Source organism: Salvia miltiorrhiza, chromosome 1 (genome assembly GCF_028751815.1).
Source record: "Salvia miltiorrhiza cultivar Shanhuang (shh) chromosome 1, IMPLAD_Smil_shh, whole genome shotgun sequence".
In the NCBI taxonomy this organism is placed as follows: Eukaryota; Viridiplantae; Streptophyta; class Magnoliopsida; order Lamiales; family Lamiaceae; genus Salvia; species Salvia miltiorrhiza.
Genome location: NC_080387.1, coordinates 61,235,673 through 61,257,561, shown reverse-complemented (window position 1 = coordinate 61,257,561; position 21,889 = coordinate 61,235,673). Strand labels below are relative to the sequence as shown.

At 35.4% G+C, this 21,889-nt stretch overlaps 3 protein-coding genes across 3 annotated transcripts; all 3 read left to right on the top strand.

Moving 5' to 3' along the window:
• The first annotated feature begins 1,912 nt into the window (after window positions 1-1,912).
• LOC131001224 (polygalacturonase inhibitor-like) lies at window positions 1,913-3,300 on the top strand. The gene has a single exon (XM_057927551.1). The coding sequence runs from the start codon at window positions 2,218-2,220 to the stop codon at window positions 3,199-3,201; it is 984 nt and encodes a 327-aa protein (XP_057783534.1). The 5' UTR covers window positions 1,913-2,217; the 3' UTR covers window positions 3,202-3,300.
• Window positions 3,301-3,306: 6 nt separating this feature from the next.
• On the top strand, window positions 3,307-4,630 carry LOC131001214 (polygalacturonase inhibitor-like). Its single transcript, XM_057927541.1, has one exon. The coding sequence runs from the start codon at window positions 3,544-3,546 to the stop codon at window positions 4,531-4,533; it is 990 nt and encodes a 329-aa protein (XP_057783524.1). The 5' UTR covers window positions 3,307-3,543; the 3' UTR covers window positions 4,534-4,630.
• Window positions 4,631-9,613: 4,983 nt separating this feature from the next.
• On the top strand, window positions 9,614-10,755 carry LOC131001207 (polygalacturonase inhibitor 2-like). Its single transcript, XM_057927529.1, has one exon. The coding sequence runs from the start codon at window positions 9,719-9,721 to the stop codon at window positions 10,679-10,681; it is 963 nt and encodes a 320-aa protein (XP_057783512.1). The 5' UTR covers window positions 9,614-9,718; the 3' UTR covers window positions 10,682-10,755.
• Window positions 10,756-21,889: the final 11,134 nt, after the last annotated feature.

The window sequence follows — 21,889 nt, the reverse complement described above, 5'->3', positions numbered from 1 at the left end:
AATAATTAACAAGAACATAAATGACACGATGTAGTTAAATAAAACGTGATATATAGCTTGAAAAAAAATTAAAATATGAAAGAAAAATGCAAGCAAGGCTGACAAGGTTATTGCTCGGTGATATTTGAATTGTGACGTCCATCTCAATCTTTAATGAAATAAACGTGACATATATCTCATCTGTCTCTTAAACCACACCAAACGCCACAATATTTTTATTTTTCAATTTCTGATGTAATTATTACCACATTAATGAAAAGAGACAAATATTAAAATAATTATTATAATTAAACAAATATTAATTAATAGTAACTATAAAATAATAGTAATATATTAATTATACACATTCGTATTAAATTACTTTTCCATTATTTTATTTTAACAATAATTTAAAATGTGAAATCCTAAATATATTTTTATAAAAAGTTTAATTCCAACAAAAAAAACTAAATAAAAAGATTAACAAGGGAAAAAAAAGACTCTCTTATCCCAATTCCCATTGCCACCCTCTGATGCTAACAGACGAGCTGATCCGACATCACCGATGGAGGTGTTCAAATTTTAATTTCTTATTTAGTTTTAACTTTGATGTTTTATATTTTATTTTCTTTTCTTTTTCTATTTAATTCTGATTATATTTCATAAAAAATAAAATAATTTATTCATAAAAATTTGTGGAAGTTATTTATTATTAAGTAAAATGATTAGCTAGTTAGAGCTACTCTTAAATACGAAAATGTGTAATTAATTTATCCTTGGATAGGAAAGTCATATAATGAGACAAATAGCTCCGACAAGAGCATGCTCTACTTTTGGGACGAATGCCCCACATTTCATGATTCAATATTGGATGAAACGTATATTATCCAAAGTTGTGGATACAATAATGAGTCCTTTCACCCAAAGTGCTGCGACTCTCATTAGTAGCAACAACTTGGCACTTGGGTAATTATATTTTTCAAGTGCTGCTCCCAATTCACAATCTGTACTTCACTACGCCATATATAGGCGGCTAATGTATATTTGATGATCTCACAAACATACATATGTAATTTGAAGGCTCATTAATTAGTTTAAGATTTTTAGTTTTTATTATGGATTTCTTACTCTCAAATTTAAACTCTTCATAAATCAAAAACTACTTCACACTTGATAAGACACTATCCTCCAACAGTTAGATAAGGGGTTTGAGTTACTATGAGAAAAATGATAAATCACTATTAACTTATTTGAAAAAAAAAAAAAAACAAACAAACAAAAAATACCACCAATAAATGACAATTAAATTATGAAGGATATAATTTATAGTATATATGTAAAAACTTAAAATATATTGTAATGAAAGTTATATTATGACTAGTACTAGATCAAACACAAAAACTATAAGCTAGAATTTGAATTGGCCACGCATTGAAATCCCATAGGCCGTGATACCAAATGTATATTTGATGATCTCATAATATACATATATATGTATTTGAAGGTTCAGGCTGCGTTTATTTTGATGGATAATAAAAATTTATTCCTTTAAATATCTCTTTTCTTTTTCAACATTTGACACAAAAGCATTTTTCCTTCCTTATTTTTTCACTTCAAGGATGAATAATATTATCCACTCAAAAATGGAAGGATAATATTATTCATCCTTGAAGTGAAAATAAAGAAGGAAAAATTGTGAACTTCTCTTTTGTGTTAAATGTTGGAAAAAAAAGAAGACATCTAAATGCATAAATTTTTGTTATCCATCATTTTCCATGGATAAATTTATCCATCAAAGTAAACGCAGCCTCATTAGTTTTCGATTTTTGGTTTTCATTATGGATTTTATACTCTTCTTAAATTAAATACCTTGTAGCTTAGTCGATATGATACATTTCTTCTAACTAATAGATACGGGATTTGAATTATTATGAGAAATTTATTTGGATAGAAGTTCGGTAGCTGGGTGACAAGCCGAGTTCACTTAACAAAATCGAAGCTAGAATCGAGCTCTAGTCAAACTCAAACACTCAAATATTTAAAAGAATCGAACTCGAACCTGTTAGTATTCGGCTCGATTCATTTACAGTCATATTCGAAGAATAAGCTAGAATTTGAATTGGCCAGCCATTGAAATCCCAAGTTGGGTAATAAAAATGATAGGACCTCACATTTCCTTATAAAGCAGCCCCAACAGATCACACATCTCTATCCCAATATCCATAATTGGACAAACCAATGACTTGTATTCTTCCCATTTTCGCTCTCCTCATTCTCTCCCTCTCGTCTCTCACACTCTCGGAGAGGTGCAACGCAAATGACAAAAAAGTCCTCCTCCAAATCAAGAAAGACCTGAAAAACCCGTATGACATCATCACCTGGAGTTCCAAAACGGACTGCTGCGAAGACTGGTACGGCGTGAAATGCGATGACAAAACCAACCGCATTACCCAATTTGACCTCTCCAAGGCCAACCTCCACCTCCCCATCCCGGCCGCCGTCGGCGACCTCCCCTACCTCCAAAACCTCGCCATCCACAACTGCAACGCCACCGGCGTTATCCCACAAGCCATTTCCAAGCTCTCGCAGCTCGACTTCCTCGATCTCAGGCAGAACCTTCTCACCGGCCCCGTCCCATCTTTCCTTGGAAGCCTCAAAAAGCTCACCTACATCGGACTGTCGCGCAACGGCCTCACCGGTTCGATTCCGCCGTCGCTCTCTCAGCTGCCGAAGCTCAGCGGCCTGCTGTTAGACCGGAACAACCTCACCGGCGGAATTCCTGAATCGTTTGGGGACTTCAAGGCGAAGCAAATCTATTTCTACCTGTCCCGTAATCAGCTCTCCGGCCCCATTCCGGCGAGTTTGGGACGTGCGGACTTCAACTTGTTTGATGTTTCTAGAAACAAGCTGGAAGGGGACATATCCTTCATGTTCGGGAAAAAGAAGATTTTGAACACCGCCGACTTCTCGAGGAACTTGTTTAAGTTCGATTTCTCCAAGGTTGAGTTTTCGGACACCATGCATAACTTGGATTTGAGCCATAACCAGATTTTCGGGAGCTTACCGGCGGGGTTGACAAAGTTTGATTATATTAATCTGAATGTGAGCTACAACAGGCTCTGTGGCCAGATTCCGGTCGGCGGCAGTCTGCAGGAGCTCGATTCCACCGTCTTCTTTCACAACAAGTGCTTGTGTGGTAAACCTTTGCCCAACTGCAAATGATTGGTGTCAAATTTTAATGTTGTTTAAGATTTGATATGTAATGTGTGATGTTGCCTATTATTATTGTTATGGAATAAAAATTCAATCTTGAACCAAAAATCCGTTAACGAAGTTCTATACTGCATAAATATAATGCCAAAAAGAATAAACATAAAAAGAAATATGTAAAGGGCTACATGATTTATTTATACTTTATTTAAAGGTCCATGATTGGTACTGTTTTTATATTGACCGTATACAAGTTTTCCCCTCGTTTTATAATAGGTTTGACAAATATAAATTGGGGCATTTTCCGGATAGTTGTCACACTATTACCATTATCCAAAATTCAAATTCCAATCCATGGCTTCTTCCCATCTTCCTCTCCTCTTCCTCATTTCTATTTCCTTTCTCTCGGTCTCATTCACAGAGAGGTGCCACCCAAATGACAAGAATACCCTCCTTCAGATCAAGAAAGACCTCAACGACCCTTACTTCCTCATCTCTTGGGATCCCAAAACCGACTGCTGCGACCACTGGTACGTGGTGAAATGCGACGACAAAACCAACCGAATTACCGAATTTGTCCTCGCCCAAACCGATCTCCATCTCCCTATTCCGGCCGCCATCGGCGACCTCCCCTACCTTCAAGACCTAACCATCCACGCCTGCAACGCCACCGGCAAAATCCCACAAGCCATTTCCAAACTCTCGCAGCTTAACTTTCTCGATCTCAGACAGAATCTTCTCACCGGCCCCGTCCCATCTTTCCTTGGAAACCTCAAAAAACTCACATACATCGGACTGTCGCGCAACAGCTTGACCGGTTCGATTCCACCGTCTCTCTCTCAGCTGCCGGAGCTCAGCGGCCTGCTGTTAGATCGGAACAACCTCACCGGCGGCATTCCTGAATCGTTCGCGGATTTTAAACAGAAGTCTTTCTATCTCTACATGTCACATAACCAGCTGTTCGGCCCGATTCCTAGAAGATTAGGATACACCAACTTCACCTTCTTAGATGTTTCTAGAAACAAGCTGGAAGGGGACGTATCGTTCATGTTCGGAAAAAACAAGAGTATGAACACCGCCGACTTTTCCAGGAATTTGTTACAGTTCAATCTTTCCAAGGTCGAGTTTTCGGAAAATTTACAAAACTTGAATTTGAACCATAACAAGATTTTAGGGAGCATTCCGGCGGGGTTGACTAATATTAATCTGAGTTCGATGAATGTGAGTTACAACAGGCTGTGTGGCCGGATTCCTGTCGGCGGCAGACTGCAGGACTTCGATTATACTGCCTATTTTCACAACAGGTGTTTGTGTGGCCGTCCTTTGCCGGAATGCAAATTTTAATGTTGTTTGAGGATTTATATATGTATCAAGTTAATGGTGTCTTATCTGTTGTTTAATGCCTGCTTATTTTAATGGAAGACTTCTGGAATTGGTAAAATATCAACAACTTCTATCACTGATACAATCCAGGAGCGAACAGCAGGCGTTTGCTACACTGTAGAGATGAACAACAGCTGTTTGATGAAATGCGAGAGAGGGTTCCATTTTATTACATTAATTACTTTGGGTTGTTCGAGTATAATAACAATTAATAACTAGCTATAAAATTGATTAACTTAAGTAAGTCATTTAAATATATCTCTTGACAAAGTGAAAGCGGAGCCTAATTATATCTAACTTAGCAAATGGAGTACTATTTTATTAGGCACATGTGTGGCCGACAATTATACACCACGCCAAGAATTCACAGTTCAATAGGCTGATTGATATTGGACCATACAACATTTTTCTTTTCTTTTCGCATGCTGTATTTAATTGCCTCTGTCTTCGTACATGTAGGCAAACATCATGTATTAACAACTGAATTTCTATCTACATGTACGCATCGCATCTATTCTCGAGAAGCCACATATTTATCTATTCACAACTAAATTAAAATTCTATAAATTTAATCATGCAAGAACAACCCCCCCCCCCCCCCCCCCCCTCTCCTTTTGTTTTTGTTTTTTTTTTTTCGTCAAACTAACCAACTGAGTTCATAGTAATAATTTTTTTACGGCATTCATAATAGTAATTTTAAACAATATCTCTTTCCTACAAGAATTGACAAAAAAAAAAAAGGAGCATGTCAATTTAACTCTGGTCCGATACATGCTACAATAATTGTTCCGAGATTTTTTTTTATTATTATTTTTTATTTAATAGTGCGGCTCCTCTCTTTCTCTTCATCTCTCTCTAAATAATAACTGCACAATTGTCCTCATCACAAAAAACAAATTAAAATGAATAGATAGATTTATTTTCAAATGAAATAAATAATCCATTTACCCTATAATATATATATTACTCTCAATACATAATTTATTTATCTGTTCTATTATATGACAAGTCATTGTCTTTATCTACAATACGATAGTTATCATTATTAACAATACTATTTAAATGTAACACGTTTTTCACTTACAATACATTTAACCATTTTTATTACATTTCATATCATCTTATTTTAGGACAATTTTTTGGGGGATGGGCGGAAGGAGTAAAAAAAATACAATAAATCTATGCATTCACATTGTGACCACCCATAAATTAATTTAATAAATAAAATTTTAATTTATTTAATTTATTTCTAATAAAAATAAGATTTGATTATTTTACTGTATTGTTTATATTGTACATATTTTTGTAATTTTTTTTTCGCATTTTTAATTTATTTTACTTTATTTTATTTTTTAATAAAAATAAAAAAATTACAAAAAAATAACTACAATATAGATAACACATACTACAAAAAAAGTTTCTAATAATGACATGAGATTTGGTAGCTATTATGCATGTCACAAAAATTAGTGACATTTGAAAATGTAACTATTAGTGATTAGCTACACCATCAAATGCCACTAATTTTTATGACACACATAATAGCTACCAAACCTCATGTCACTAGTGGAAACTTTTTTTGTAGTGACGTACAATAAAATAATTAAATCTTATTTTTATTTTAAAAAATAAATTAAATAAATTAACATTTTTCTATCTAACTAATTTATGTGGGTGGCGACAATGTGGTTATTTATCACCCCTATAAAAAAAGTGATGCTAAACAGCCACATTGTGGCCACCCACAAATAACTTAAATAGAAAAGAATTTAATTTATTTAACTTATTTTTAAAAATAAAAATAAGATTTAGTTATTTTATTGTTTTTTTATAACTTTTTAATTTTTATTAAAAAATACATTAATTTTTATTTTAAAAAATAAATTAAAATTTTCTCTATTAAACTAATTTGTGGGTGGCCACAATGTGACTACGTAAATTTATTGTAAAAAAAATCCAATTCATAGAGGCATTTAATGGATCGCGTTAAAAGGCTTCCATCATCCAAAAAATAAATGTTTCCCATTTAATGACATATATAAGTCATTTTCATCTACACAAACAAAAATAACTATTTATTGGGGTAACATATAAAGCTCCACCAACAAACAAGAAAGACTTAGTGGCCAATTAATTTTCCTTTTGGCTGCGTTCTCTTTAATTGTAAATTTATCATGGAAAAAATAAGGATAAATAAAATTTCACCCTTTAAATTCTTTATTTTTTTATCACATTTTCTATTTGACCATTACTCATTCCTCATGTACACTACAAAGAAGGGATAATATTATCACACTATTTTTGGATGAATAATATTATTCCTCATTTATAGTGTAAATGAGGAATGAGTAAGGGTCAAGTAGAAAATGTGGAAAAGAAATGAAGGATTTAAATGGTGAAATTTTGTTTATCCCTTCTTTTACCATGATAAATTTACAGTCAAAGGGAACGCACTCTTTATGTAAAAGTAAAAAGAAGAATTGGAGTCCATATATATATATATGACTTGTGTAATTTGTAAACTCGTGCACATAACTCGTATCGTATGCAGGCACGCTTGCAAGTAAATTTCCAAAAATAAAAATAGTCTTCTATGGAATCATGTAAAATACTAAAATATCGGTATATAGGAACAATTTTTGAATTATAATTGTGCAAACAGAAAAGAACTATATTTTCTTTAGAGTTAGAAAGTGGGTAGAATTGATTATTTGGCTTTTGGCTCTGTCCTCTTCACCACATTTGGAGGATAAATTAAAATCTGGCTAATTTTAGTATATACGGTTGGAAATATGATTTTAAGACCATATCTGAAATTAATTATTTAATTAAATATTTATAATTTAATTAAAATAAATATTGGATGTTAATTTACGTCTTGAGTAGATGAACGTGGTATACTTGAAGTCTCAAAATCGATTTTCGGTGAGTGAAACATTGTATATCAAAGTTTGGATGTTGAGTAGGGAAATAACACTTGGGAAGTGTTATTGCTTCACATTGAAAAACAAAGGAAATATACTCTTGTATAAGAATAGCAATGCTCATGGAGCTAATAACTTGTGGACTTGCTAGTGGGCTTGGATGAAGGCCTTGGCCTCGCGCACGCACACACACGCGCGCTGTCGACGATCAGACGGGCATGTCGGGTACGAGCCGCAGTCAAGGACTTGGATCTTGGCAATTGGTGTTTGGGTCCAATTGGAACTGAAGTATATCAGTCCAGAATTGAAGTTTTCAGTCGCAAACCGAAGTGCGAGCTCGGACTGAAGCAAGCTATATCAGTTTCCGTTTGGCCAAACAGTATCAGTCTTGGACTGAAGCAAAAAACATTTCTACAACTCATTCTCTTGCTCAATCCTTGATCATATTCCGTTCGCCGGAGCTCGCCGGATTGTGGTGCTACATTCAACGAGATGTCGCCGTTTTACCTTTGGGGAAGATTCGCCAACACCGTGAGCACTACCGGGGCGATAATCTTCTTGTGGGAAGAGTTTTATCTCGACTCGGCGTTGCTTCAAGTTTGTTTTATTTTATTGTAATTATGTTCTTTAGTCTCCTTGTTATTTCTAATTTGCTTATTTTCTTAGTTCAGTTTTAACTTCATTTGTTTAGTTTGAGTTGTAAAAAGTTCTAGAACGTGTGCCCGGTTGTATCATATATACTCCCTCCGTCCCGCAAAGCTTGAGCAATTTCTTTTTGACACAAATTTTAAGGAGTTAGTATATAAGCGTGATAGGTGAAAAAGTGAACAAAGATAAAAACTTTTACCATATAAAAAAATGCTCAAGCTTCGCGAGACAACTCAAAAAAAAATACTGCTCAAGCTTCGCGGGACAGAGGGAGTACAACCTTAAACATCATTAAAGTATAACTGATTGTATAGTTAGTTATTCAATTCTTTTGACAAAAATTATACCTAGGTTAGCAAATAGAGCATATTATATATTACGCACAAGTTTGGTCGAAATTATATAGTACTATAACATGAATTCCACATGAAGCATTTGGAACATGAGTTCAATGAATGTTTGTTCAGTGGCTGAGTGGTGTTGGATCATAATTAAGTACAACACTTTCTTTGGTTTTATCATGTCGTATAATTAATTATGATTTGAACCTTTCCTTCGGACGTGCAAACAAAATACTCACATGTTAACATACGAAGGAAAGGTCCAACTCATAAAGTCATAATATACATCTAGTGTTTTTTTTAAGTGAATTTTATCCATAACAAATTCCTGTTTAGCACTTATCTCTATGAATTTGAAAAGCTATATATATATATTGCTAACTTTCTCCTTGATTCGTTGAGCTATATATGATTGGGTTAACATTAAAACTAAAATTATTATTAAAATTAATGAAAATCAAATTTTGTAAATGCACACAACACCTATATTTGCACTCTTATATTTATCATCTTATATATACTATGATTTCTCTATAGTGTAGAATGCACATAGTCTACGGTTTAAAATTGCAGCTATGAGCAAATTTTTTAGTACTGTGAAAAAATGTAAAAATACAAATAAATAATTATTATAAAATGCAACAAGAATTATGTTCCCGTGTATTAACGAAATTTGATTCTCATTTATCATAATAACTTTGATTTTTATTAGAATTCCTTCCTCTCTGGGGGGGGGGGGGTAAATGAAAAAAAAATCCCATTTATAAAGGCCTTCAATCGAATAGATAAAAGGCAGCCTTCGCCCAAACAATATAAAATTGTTGGGGTAGCAGCCATATATATCTTCATCCACACAAATGAGAAAACGTTCTATCGTTGAATTCGATTGAATTTTGATTTTTTCCAACAATAGAACGGTGCTTGTGGTCCCCCCGAATTGGAATTAGCAAAATCACACATCTACTCCGTAAAGTTAATGAAAATATTTTATTTTTCAGTGACAGCTAGACAAAATAAAATAACAATAATAGCTACAGTGCATGTGGTCCATAATCACAAATTGGCTTTTTAGCAAGATCACATGTAGCCACACTAAATCGATCGATGAAGATATTTTCTTCAAGTGACAAGACAAAGTAACATTAACGTGATCTAGTTACATATTTTTACTCGACTTACTTACACTTGCTAAATACTATAAACGTGATCCAACCACTACGCTCACAAATTGAGATGCTCTTCTTCCTCTTCGTTTCACTCTCAGTATCAGTATCAGAGAAATGCCACCCAGATGACAAGAAAGTCCTCCTCCAAATCAAGAAAGAGCTCCACAATCCCTCCGACCTCGCCTCCTGGAACCCCAAAACCGACTGCTGCCAATGGACGGTCGTGGGATGCGGCGGCAAAGCCAACCGTATTACCGTATTCCACTTCTCCGAGGCCAACCTCAAGCGCCGCCCCATCCCCGCTGCCGTGGGCGACCTCCCCTACCTCCAGAGCCTCACCTTCCGCAACACCAACGTCACCGGCCTCATCCCCACCACCATTTCCAACCTCTCCGACCTTTTCTTCCTCAATCTTGAATACAATCTTCTGACGGGCCCCCTCCCCGCTTTCCTCACCAAACTCAAAAAGCTACAGTTCCTTTTATTATCATACAACAGATTGACTGGTTCAATCCCCCCTTCTCTCTCCCAACTCCCAAAACTCAAAAGCCTCCTTCTAGATGGAAACAGACTCACCGGCGCCATTCCTGAAACATTCGCGGATTTCAGGAATCATCAAATCTATCTCTTCCTCTCCTATAATCAGCTTTCAGGCCCCATTCCCAGCAAGTTGGGGAATGCCAACTTCTCGGAGATCCATGTTTCGGGGAACAATCTAGAAGGGGACATCTCCTTCTTGTTCGGAAAGAGCAAGCGCTTGGCTGTCGGAGATTTCTCCAGGAATCACTTTCACTTCGATCTCTCCAACCTCCACTTCTCGGACTCGTTGACCAACCTCGATTTGAGCCAGAACAAGATTTATGGGAGCATTCCCAAGGATTTGTCGAGCACCGGGATTATTATGCTCAATGTCAGCTACAACAGCCTCTGTGGGCCCATTCCGGAGCTCGGAACCTTCCAGACGTTTGATTATACCTCGTTTATCCATAATAAGTGTCTCTGTGGGAAACCTTTGCCTGCGTGCAAATGATGTCTAAGCTCTTCAACTTGATGTTATATATGAGAATAATATGGAGTTCTGCCCACAAAATTTTCATGGGCTCATTCACTCTCTCCCAGTAAAATTACCTTTTTTGTATTATTAGAATTTTGACTTTAAATTATAATCATCTGGCGAAAACTTAATCATATTTACCATATGGCATATACTACCTAAATATCGTTAAACTGTAATTGATTTTATAGATAGTCACTTAATTCTTTTCACTATAAGTCAAATCTAACTTGTAAGAACCCAAAATCAATTTATTTATTTGAAATTATTTATTTTTAAATTATTTAAATTTTAAATTATTGTGAAGTCATTAATTTTTTTTATGATTAAGTATCAAATACACCCCTAACAGAGTCAAGGGATTTTTTAGGACAGTAACTTAGATTGATTTGGAAATTAGGACAATAACTTTCGGACTTGTAAAAATAGGACACTAATTATTTTTTAGAGTAAAATAGGACACTAATTAATAAGCGTCGTAAAAATAGGACATTTTTCAGCCGATAATTGGCTAAAAAATGTCCTGCGGATGCAACACTTATTAATTAATGTCCTATTTTACTCTAAAAAATAATTAGTGTCCTATTTTTACAAGTCCGAAAGTTATTGTCCTAATTTCCAAATCAATCTAAGTTACTGTCCTAAAAAACCCTCGAACTCCCCCTAACATAGACACTCAAGAGCTTATATGCTTTTTAAAATAAGCTTAGCCAAACACCCTCTTAATTGGAGTTGAAAACCATATTCAAAGATGATATTTACTATACTCTCTCCGTCCCAACAAAAGCGGTGCGTATTCCTTTTTGAGTCGTCCCAACGAAAGTGGCGCATTTCCTTTTTTGGTAATAATTTTACACTGCAAACAATGTGGCCTCACACACCTTTACACTCTTTTACACTACAATATTTATTCTCCTTAAATCATGTGCCGAAAAAAAGTGCACCGCTTTCGTTGGGACGAAGGGAAGGGAGTATAAGTCTTACGAGTTTTAAAGCAAAGCATCGTGAAAGATAGATATATTGAAACAGTAGAAAGAAGCAAAGCATCATGGACGATAGATATATTGAAACACGTACAGCAAATAAAAAACGAGAAAGATTACGTTTGGATGTAGTCTTCTTTCTTCCCTTTTTTTGAGTTGTTTTTTTGTCAAATATTAAGATAATTCGTGTGATTTAAGACCCAATTAATGTTTTCCGCTCTAATTGACTAAATTCCACTTCATTAATCGTATTAAAATTGATTAATATTTATATTTAATACTGTTAATTTATCCCCAAAAAAAAATAATCAATATTTATGGATATTCAATAAATATAAATGACATGAAATATGATTAGAAAATGTAGAGCCGTTGAAGTATTCGAACATTCATTATGGTGATACCTCATAGTGGTGTCAAGTCAGTAAGACAGTAACACATAAAAAATAATCTTTATTTTTAATTATCTCATATTTTTTCACTATAGCACTATTTCATATTTAATTATTCATAGACTTTATTATTATAACTATTTTTATACATTATTTATATATATATATATATATAATTATGTATTTTAATATTTGCAACATAAAAATAAATTAAATAAAAGTTAGAAAACCAAAAACACATTTTACAAAAAAAAGTTGAAAATGACGAAAAAAGGAATAAGATAAAAACACATTTGAAAAAGGAAAGGTTGAAACAAATATTTGTATGCAATACAAATGCAAATAGAAAACAATAAAAATAAAAAACAATCGATGAGGCCCACAATCCCCGTCCAATAGTCTCATTTCTTTTGGGCACATAGATTAAAAAACTTAATTTTTGAATGTAAAAGTGTGTAAAGGTGTGTGAGACGACATTGTTTGTAGTGTAAAATCATTATCAAAAATAAAAACAAGACTATTGAAGTGAGACGTTCCGAAAAAAAAAACATGACTATTAGAGTGAAACGGAGGGAGTACTATGTAACTACTATCTGATTCTTGGGAGTGACGGAGCAACCTCAGGAACCTTGCTACCCCACAATTTTCTCCTCTCTTATGGTACTATCCAGTACCCACTAGTACCCTATTACTTTATCTTGTATTCAAACCCAAATTTTCGAGTTAGATCAAAACATTTCAAGCCAAAATTTTCGAGTTATATCAAAACAATCAAAGCCAAAAAATCTATGGCCCGGCGGGATCACTTTTGATAGCTCTCTGGTCACATCCACCTAAAAACGTATAGATCATGCCCAAAAGCCATCCTTTTCTTTTTTAATTTCTTTTGTACTAGATAAGGTATTCTACATTGATTATAACGATTATCATTATTTTCCCTGGATAGGAAAATCATATTATTCATATAATTGAGTAATTCTGAAGCAATGAAACGAATCCAAAATTGTAGATATTAAGGAATACGATTATGTCCTTCCATCCAAAAGTGTTCACTTTCATTAGGCTAATAAAGTGTTGTGCTTTTACAAATACTGATTACACTTGTCTTTTAATTTATCCTTATTACGTTTGTAATAGTGAGACATATAAAAATCTTCATCATAGTATAGTGATTTCACTTATTTGATCAGATGTGACGATTATTTCACTAATGAATGTTGTTTTCACTAATGCAAGATAAAACACAAAGATTAACGAATTCAATTGAACTAGACATGCGGTCCGATCGAAATCCCCCTTGACTATGTATCCTTCGATATCACTGAACGATACATAGGCGCGCATTTTGAGGGTGTTTGACTGAGCTTATAAGCTCTTCAAAATAACTTATAAGTTGTTTAGGAGCTTATAAGCTTCTTCAAAGTGTTTGGCAAAATAAGCTCCTAAACAGCTTATAAGCTCCAAGAGCTTATAAGCTCCCAAAAAAATAAGTTCCTCTACCCCAACTTATTTTTTTATAATCTCATATGCAACAATCTTTTTACAAACATTTTTCAACTGTAATTTATTATTTTCATCATGTATCATTCAAGTTTATTTTTCTTCGATTCTCTCTCTAAAAAATATTTTCTCTCTCTAGCTTATAAGCTCAATTATCCAAACACTTTGACAACTTATAAACTCTTAAAAATTACATCTTATAAGCTCTTGAAATATCTTATAAGCTCCAAGAGCTTATAAGCTCTTTGAAATAAGCTTAGCCAAACACCCTAGAATAATCTGAGCAATGGCTATAGGTTTGAGTCGTTTGACGAAGCAAACGAAGGCAGAGGAATAAAGAATATGCAATAAATACGAAAAATAATTTAAGCATGTATAAGAGAAATAGAGCAAAAAGGAAAGAAAAAGGAGTTAGAACTTAGAAGAATAAAATAGTAGAAAGAAATAGCTTAATCTTGTGGTCCCTACTACTTTTACAATTACTTTAACTCTCTTAAATACCCATGCCGAAAAGTTGAGTTTAAAATTATTTAAGGCCATTATCTTAGGGCTATTTGCAAAAATAGGCCACTATTTTTCGGACTTGCAAAAATAGGCCAATTATTTTAGTTTTTGGCATTTTTAGGCCACATTTGAGCTCAATTCAGCATTTATAGGCCATTTTTTGGGGTCAAAATGTGGCCTAAAATAGCCTGATTGAGTACATATGTGGCCTAAAAATATCAAAAACTAAAATAATTGGCCTATTTTTGCAAGTCCGAAAAATAGTGGTCTATTTTTGCAAATAGCCCTAAGATAATGGCCTTAAATAAATTTAAACTCTGAAAAGTTTTGAGCCATGAATAATGGGACGGGGGGAGTATTATTCTTGCAGATTGTCACAACTCCATTTCCACTTCATTTCCATTATGGTACTAACTTCCACTGCCATTAACCAAACTCGACGGTGTCAATCTTTTCCGTCAAATATCCATAAATGAAATGCGAAGACAAAACCAACAGAATATTGTAACGGGAGATTTCTTAAATTGTTAAATATTCAATGAAGTGATAACAAACTCATGCATATGAGGGGCTTAACAGTAAATGACTAAGTTGCACGGAGCTGCATGCAAATGCGGTTGCAACAGACTTACAGATCCCATTGCAGCTGATTTGTCCTCTGCTATGAAGGCTCATTGCTGCTGCGTGCCTACTTTACAATTGAGTGCGCATATATTTGTTTCATATTCTCGGTAGACGGAGTTACAGAGAGAAAGAGAGGAGTGAACTTCTTCATCGGGAGTTGAGAGAAAGCTTAGCTAGAGGTATTTTTAAAAATCCAGCTTACCTTTCTTCCATAATCACATATTGAAACCAAACTAACACCGATCCAGTTATATTGTAGATCGCTCAAAGATGCTTGTTATAGATTAGAGAGAGATAGAGGAGAAGAGGCTTGTTCTAGCTCCAGAGTTTTTTCATCGGGAGTTGGGAGAAAGTTTAAGTAGAGGTATTAGTCTTTAAATCCAGCTTACCTTTGTTTCATAATCACACATTGAAAGCCAAACTATATATAACACTTTAGGTTGCGCAAATAGGCTTGTTGTAGATTAGAGAGAGAAAGGAGTCTTAAGTAGAGGTATTGGTAGATTGCAGAAATCACTTTTATAACACATATTGAAAGCCAAACTATAACACTGATCCAATTACATTTTAGATTGCACAAAGAGGCTTGTTGTAGATTACAGAGAGAAAGAAAAGAGTCTTAAGTAGAGGTATTAGTAGATTGCAGAAATCACTTTTATGCCGAACCATAATATAAATCTCAGAAAAAAAATAGAGGTATTACTCTTTCAATCCGAAATTATAAATCAGATGTATTAGCCTTAATTTGTACATCATGGTAATGTAGTTTATTTGGTTTTTTTCTTCATTGATATATTCTTCAATCCTTGCATTCTGTACTGATCTTTGGCAAAGCTATCGATCTCTGTTAAAATTAGGAAATACTATTAATTATTTAAAATTGTGACAAAATGCAAAATTGACTATTGTAACTTTGGTATTGATGAGCTGTTGCGGTTTACTTAATTAATTGTGTTTTTCTTCAATGATGAAGACTTTTCTATTAATAAGTAAAAGAAGATGACGAGCCCATTTTCCGTGCTCTTTTTGTGTCTGTTTTTAGGTTTAGATTGAGTTTTTTTGCATGTTCTTGTGTGTGCTTGTCCTGGGAGAGCATGTTTTGGGCACAAGAAGTGTACAGGAGGCATAAGGAGGAGACCGGCTCCATTCCACGAAAGAGGTAAGTACCCGACTGCAGACAAGGGCACATACCATACTGTGCCCACATCGAGTACCGCGTGGGATCGGGTCTTGTTTGGGTAGGAGGCCCAGATGAAGCCACATGAGCAGAAACAAGGGATTGAAGGCAAGGAAAGAAGGCCAAGAGAGAAGTTGAAGTTGGGCACAGCTGGAGTGAATAAGCACAGGCGGGAGAATCTGCCCCTTGGGTCCAGAAAACGAAGGAAATCCACTTACCTTCCACAACCGAGATTCTTACCATACCGGAGGCTCTGCAGATCCTAGGGCACACCATGGAAGGAAAAAACCAACCATGCAAACCCTAGCTCAGCCGCCGTCTGTTCTGGGCCAAGCCCTAGCCCATGTCTTCTCTATAAATATGGACGCACCTGTCAGAGTTCATAGTCTTCGACAGTCTGTGAGTTGAAGTTCCGGCGGTGTACTGTTCCAGTCCGACCCCCTACACGACAACACTTATACTACTGCAACAATCTTTTCTCGTGCTCTCAACAATCTACTCTCACTTTTCCGATCAATCTCTAGGTAAAATCCATAATTCACCAAACAAACGATCATCGTTCATTTATGCTTTACCACTGTCCATAACCAAAGATGTGACCGCACAATGAAAATCCTTGAACCTATGACCGAAAAAATTACCCCATATCAAACCAAGACTATGCCCAGATCGGGTTCTTTTTATTACTGATTTTTCTCTTGTGTTTTCTCTTTCAGCTTTTACATGCTGCCCATAGATAGATTTCAATTATGTTTGGCCACAGATTGACGAGTGAAACCTTTGCCCAGAAACGGGCAACCAAATATAAAGCTTGTGACACGAGTACTATGATACACCGATTCCCTATGGATTCGACCTTATTACTTGCCATTAATATTAACTTTAATTGCAGGGCATAGGAAAATACAAATATCATTTGCAGGAAGTCTCACGACGGGTTTCGGCAGAAGATGTGTCATTTCTTTTTTTTTCTTTTTTCTTTTTTGGGAATCGATGTGTCATTTCTATATACTGTTAAAGTAACTCTGATAAACAGTACATTCCTATACGTGTTGAAATTTCATGAACCTCTATATCTATGGATGTTGATTCTTGTTTCAGCTTGTTTCTCCATCGTCATGTTGCAATGTACAACTTCGATTACTATACATCCCAAGGGTTTAGTGTTTATATGATAGAACATGCTTTAAAAATATGTAAGAAAGAAAAATAGCATTTGTATGTCAGTTCATTATCATAAGTATTATATCGTTTGTTGTAGAGTGATGCAGATCTACTAATGAATTGATGCAACTCGACTGATGTATTGATACAGGTCATCAGACACCATTGTCCAAAAACAAAATAGTTATACAATGTAACACATTTTATATACAATATTGTTCTGATCCAATTTTATTAGATTTTCTGCTTATGTGATCTTTGTATTTATGTAATAGGGGAAAAAGAAAAAGGAAGGATGTAGATGTCGATATTGATATCGATTGGGAGGACAAGGATGTGCGATTGGGAGGACAAGGATGTGTGGACCGAGGTGACTAAGTGGATGGAAGCCAAATCCATCATCAAAATTGCTGGAGCCAACGAATGGTTTGTGAATTTCTTGACAAGCAACCATATTTGGAAAAATAAATTGCTGCGTGATCTAAAAATAGATTTGGAAGTAAAAAATGGAGGATTTAGTTGGTTGCAGCTCTACGAAGCCGCAATTTGTATGGTTCATTTTTTTTATTAATTTACATTTTTCTAAGTCATTCAATTTTTTTTTTATAAATACTGATTTCTACATTTTATAATTTCAGGTTCAAATGCATTCACGTTCCGTCTATCTGGAAAGGCCTTGGGTATACATTTTTCTTGTGTTTTCTTGTGTTTATAGTTCTAGAAACTGCATTGATACTAGGGTTGCCACCGGGCCTCAGCCCACCGGTTCTGGGCCGGCCAAAACCTCGAACCTGAACCAGCCCTTGGGGTCTCTGGACGGGCTGATTTTTGGGCCCGGAACCGCCGGTTCCGGGCCTGGCCAAAAACCGGCGATTTTTGGGTTTTTTTTTTTGAATTCTTTTTAATGAAATTGAATGATTTGTGTTAATTTCAACTAAATGTAGCTTCGCTAGTTATAGTGTACTACACATGGTAGAGAATCCTACATTTTTCAACATGAGATAATGTAGCTTTACTATTTATAGTGTTCTACACATGGTAGAGAATCCTATATTTTTCAATGTGAGATAATGTAGCTTCACTATTTATAGTGTACTACACATGGTAGAGAATCCTACATTTTTCAAGGTGGGATAATTTCAACTTAATGTAGCTTCACTATCTATAGTGTACTACACATTGTAAAGAATCCTACATTTTTCAATGTGGGATCACTCAACCTAACTTATAAATATATAACTTATATTCATGTAATATATAACTTATAACTTACAAATATAAAACTTTTAACTTATAACTTATATTCATGTAATAGTTTTTACTTTACAAATGTTGAAAAAATGTTAAAATTACTCAACTTATACTATATAGTTTTATAAATTATGATGTTAAAAACTTAAAATGTTAAACTTACTCAACTTAAAGTCTTAAATTACTTAATAACTTATATACTATTGTCATATAAATATATAATTTTTAAATATATGTTGTGTTTTTCAAAGCTTGTAATTACTCAAGTTACCAAGTAAAATAATTTTCAAATTTACTCAACTTAAAAATCTTAAATAATATAACAATATTTTTTATGTCATCTTTTTTTTTAAATGACAATTGAATTGAAATAAAATAAAGGAAAAATAATTAACACATTGAGAATCAAAGATTCAAATGAATTCATAAAAATAGATATCTTTATTGAATTTATTCTATGTACCAAAAAAATATTACAAGGATACAAATTACATAATCTTCAAAATTGAATAAGTAAACTAACTAATACTAACTAAATAACTAATTGATCCCTAGACCTTATAAGTTGTAAGTTACATATTTATAAGTTATATATTTATAAGTTATAAGTTATATATTACATGAATATAAGTTATATATTTATAAGTTAGGTTGAGTGATCCCACATTGAAAAATGTAGGATTCTTTACAATGTGTAGTACACTATAGATAGTGAAGCTACATTAAGTTGAAATTATCCCACATTGAAAATGTAGGATTCTCTACCATGTGTAGTACACTATAAATAGTGAATCTACATTATCTCACATTGAAAAATGTAGGATTATCTACCATGTGTAGTACACTATAAATAGTGAAGCTACATTTAGTTAAAATTATCCTACATTAAAATATGTAGGATTTGAATATAAAATATAAAAAAAAATTAAAAATTTGGTCGAGCCCGGCGGTTCCGAGCCGAACCAGCGGGCCGCGGTCCTCTCATCTGCCGAACCTGAACCAGACCGTGCGTCTAGGCTGGCCGGTCCCGGAATTGGCATGTGGTCAACGGTTCGAGCTTGGACCGTTGACTTTCGGGCCGGTTCAGGGTCGGGCCGCCGGTTCTGGGCTAACCGTGGCAAGCCTAATTGATACTTTATTGTGTTTTTTCTTCAATGTTGAAGAATTTTCTATTAATAAAGTAAAAGAAGATTTTTCAGTTCCATATAAAGATAAAGTAACTCTAATAAATAGTACTCCCTCCATCCCAATATTGTTGGCCACATTTCCTTTTTGGTCTGTCCCATTATTGTTGGCCACTTTCTTAAAATGGAAACATTCAATTTAATTAAGCCCAATTAATTAATTTCTACTTAAACTTAAATCCTCTTTAAATAAATACACACACACAACGCACGCACAACCTCCCCCCACCCCCACCCCCGTCGCCCACCCCTTCTGATCCCCGTCGCCCTGCGCCCGCCGCCTGACCTCACCGGACGACAACAGCACCGGTATGCTCTCTCCCCCTCGCCACCCCCATGCTCTCTCTCTCTATCTCTCTCTCAGCCTCCCCCTCCCTCGCGTATTCACTTGCCTCTCTCCGCTGCGACCCTCATGGTCGCCGCCTCTCTCGACCATCTTCCTCTGTCTCGCATCTCGCATCTCCCATCTCCCTCGCGTCTTCACTATGTCTCGCATCTCCCTCTGTCTCCAACTAAAGAGGTGGCGCGATTTGGGAGCTAGGGCTTTCAGGCGGCGGCGGCTGCGACCCTTCCCCCTCACCGCGCGATTTGGGGGCCTAGGGTTGCCGGTGTCGCTGTCGCCGTCGTCATCGCCCTTTTCTCTGCTTAATTTCTCTGATTTTGAATTGGTTTTTTGGTTTGCCTGACGAATTTGGTTTGAATATTTTTTGGTCTAGTTCTCTGGTTCTGGATTTGCTTGACGAATTTGGTCTGGATTTTGCCACAACACCGACGTTGATTTGAGGATTTAGGGTTTGGAGGTGGCTGTTGGTTTTGATTTTTTGGTTTTTGATTTTTTAGTTTTTGGTTTTTTGGTGACAAAACATAGCCAGAAAATTTGGGGCCATTGTCGCCATCGCCGGCGTCGCCGGCGCCGGCGTTGCTATCGCCGGAAAATGGAGAAGAAGAAGACATATATTAGAAAGACTTAATTAATAATTTAATTAAATTTCACAAAATACATTAAATTGAAGGATTACACTTAATCTCCACTAACTACATCTTTCTTAATCTCCGTGCCGAAAAGAATGTGGCCAACAATATTGGGACGGAGGGAGTATATTCCTAAACGTGTTGAAATTGCATGAACTTCTATATCTACGAATGTCGATTCTTGTTTCTGCTAGTTTTTCCGTCATCATGCATGTTGCAATGTATAGCTTCAATTACTATCCATTCCAAGGGTTTTCTTGTGTCTACAGTTTATACATTTTAAACTTGTGTAATCCGTGGGTTCAGGACTGGAGCCTAATCATAGATCGATTATCGGGAATCAGCTGGTTTTGTTTAGTCCTATTTTGTGATGTTTATCTGGGTGTTTAGGTGTGTTATGAGTTTATATTTTTGGTCTCATTCACTCAGTAATTGATTGATTTGAGCTTATGTGCTTATTTTGTTATCTCAGGATTGGATGCTCTAATTGATTAATTAGTGGAAAAATATAGAGTTCGAATTTGGCTGATTGGTCTTCACAAGAATCGTAGCTCGTCTCGATAGGAGTTCGTAGGCGAAAACGGATCCAAAATCGGACTTGTAACGAGGGACAACGGGCCGAAATAAAAATATCGCATAGTGTAGTCCGCGCGTGAGCGACCCAGCGGGCGTTGGGTTTTTCCCAGCGGCTGATGGCCACCCCTCACCCGCTGGCTTCTTTCCCTCGCCCGATGGCGCAATCTCGCGCCTGAGGGGCCTCTAAGCCCCGTGCCCGAGCTCCAAACGCCGCGCCCGAGCAGAGATCCAGTGGGCGCTTGCCTTCCCAGCGGTCGAGCTCTTCGCCCATCGCCCGAGCTTCAAATTCCAACTGCCTAGCTCCTCACTCCAAATGCTCGAGCTCTTTTTCTCCAATTAGAATATGCCACGTGTCCAAATTCAGTAATTAAAAGATAAAGACGTATTTCTCATTCGGGGATATAAAAAGGCTGACTTCTAATTTTCTAGGGCACACTTACACTTTCCCAGACGCAGTTCTAGCCATCGTTCCAGACGCCAATTTCTTAGTTAGGGTTTATTCATTTTCTTATTTCATTCTTACGCCTAGAATAATTAGTAGTCAGAGGTTCTTTTCCAGTTATCATCAATTACTGTAAGTTTTTATTTATTGCTTAGATAAACTCTGGATTTATAATTTCAATACCGTAGTTGTTATTTCTTTCTGGATGCTCTTTAGATTTATTCTTATTATTAATTTCTTCCATGTCTAGATAATTGTTATTTATATTGTACAATTAATTTAATGAATTATTGTTTTTCCTCAAGAACCCTAGCGTAGATTTCCATGTTTTTTATTCCTGCGTATTATTTTAGTTCTTGCCTAGATAATTTACATGTTTTATTTTAATTACGCACCAGATAAAGAGAGAGAGAGA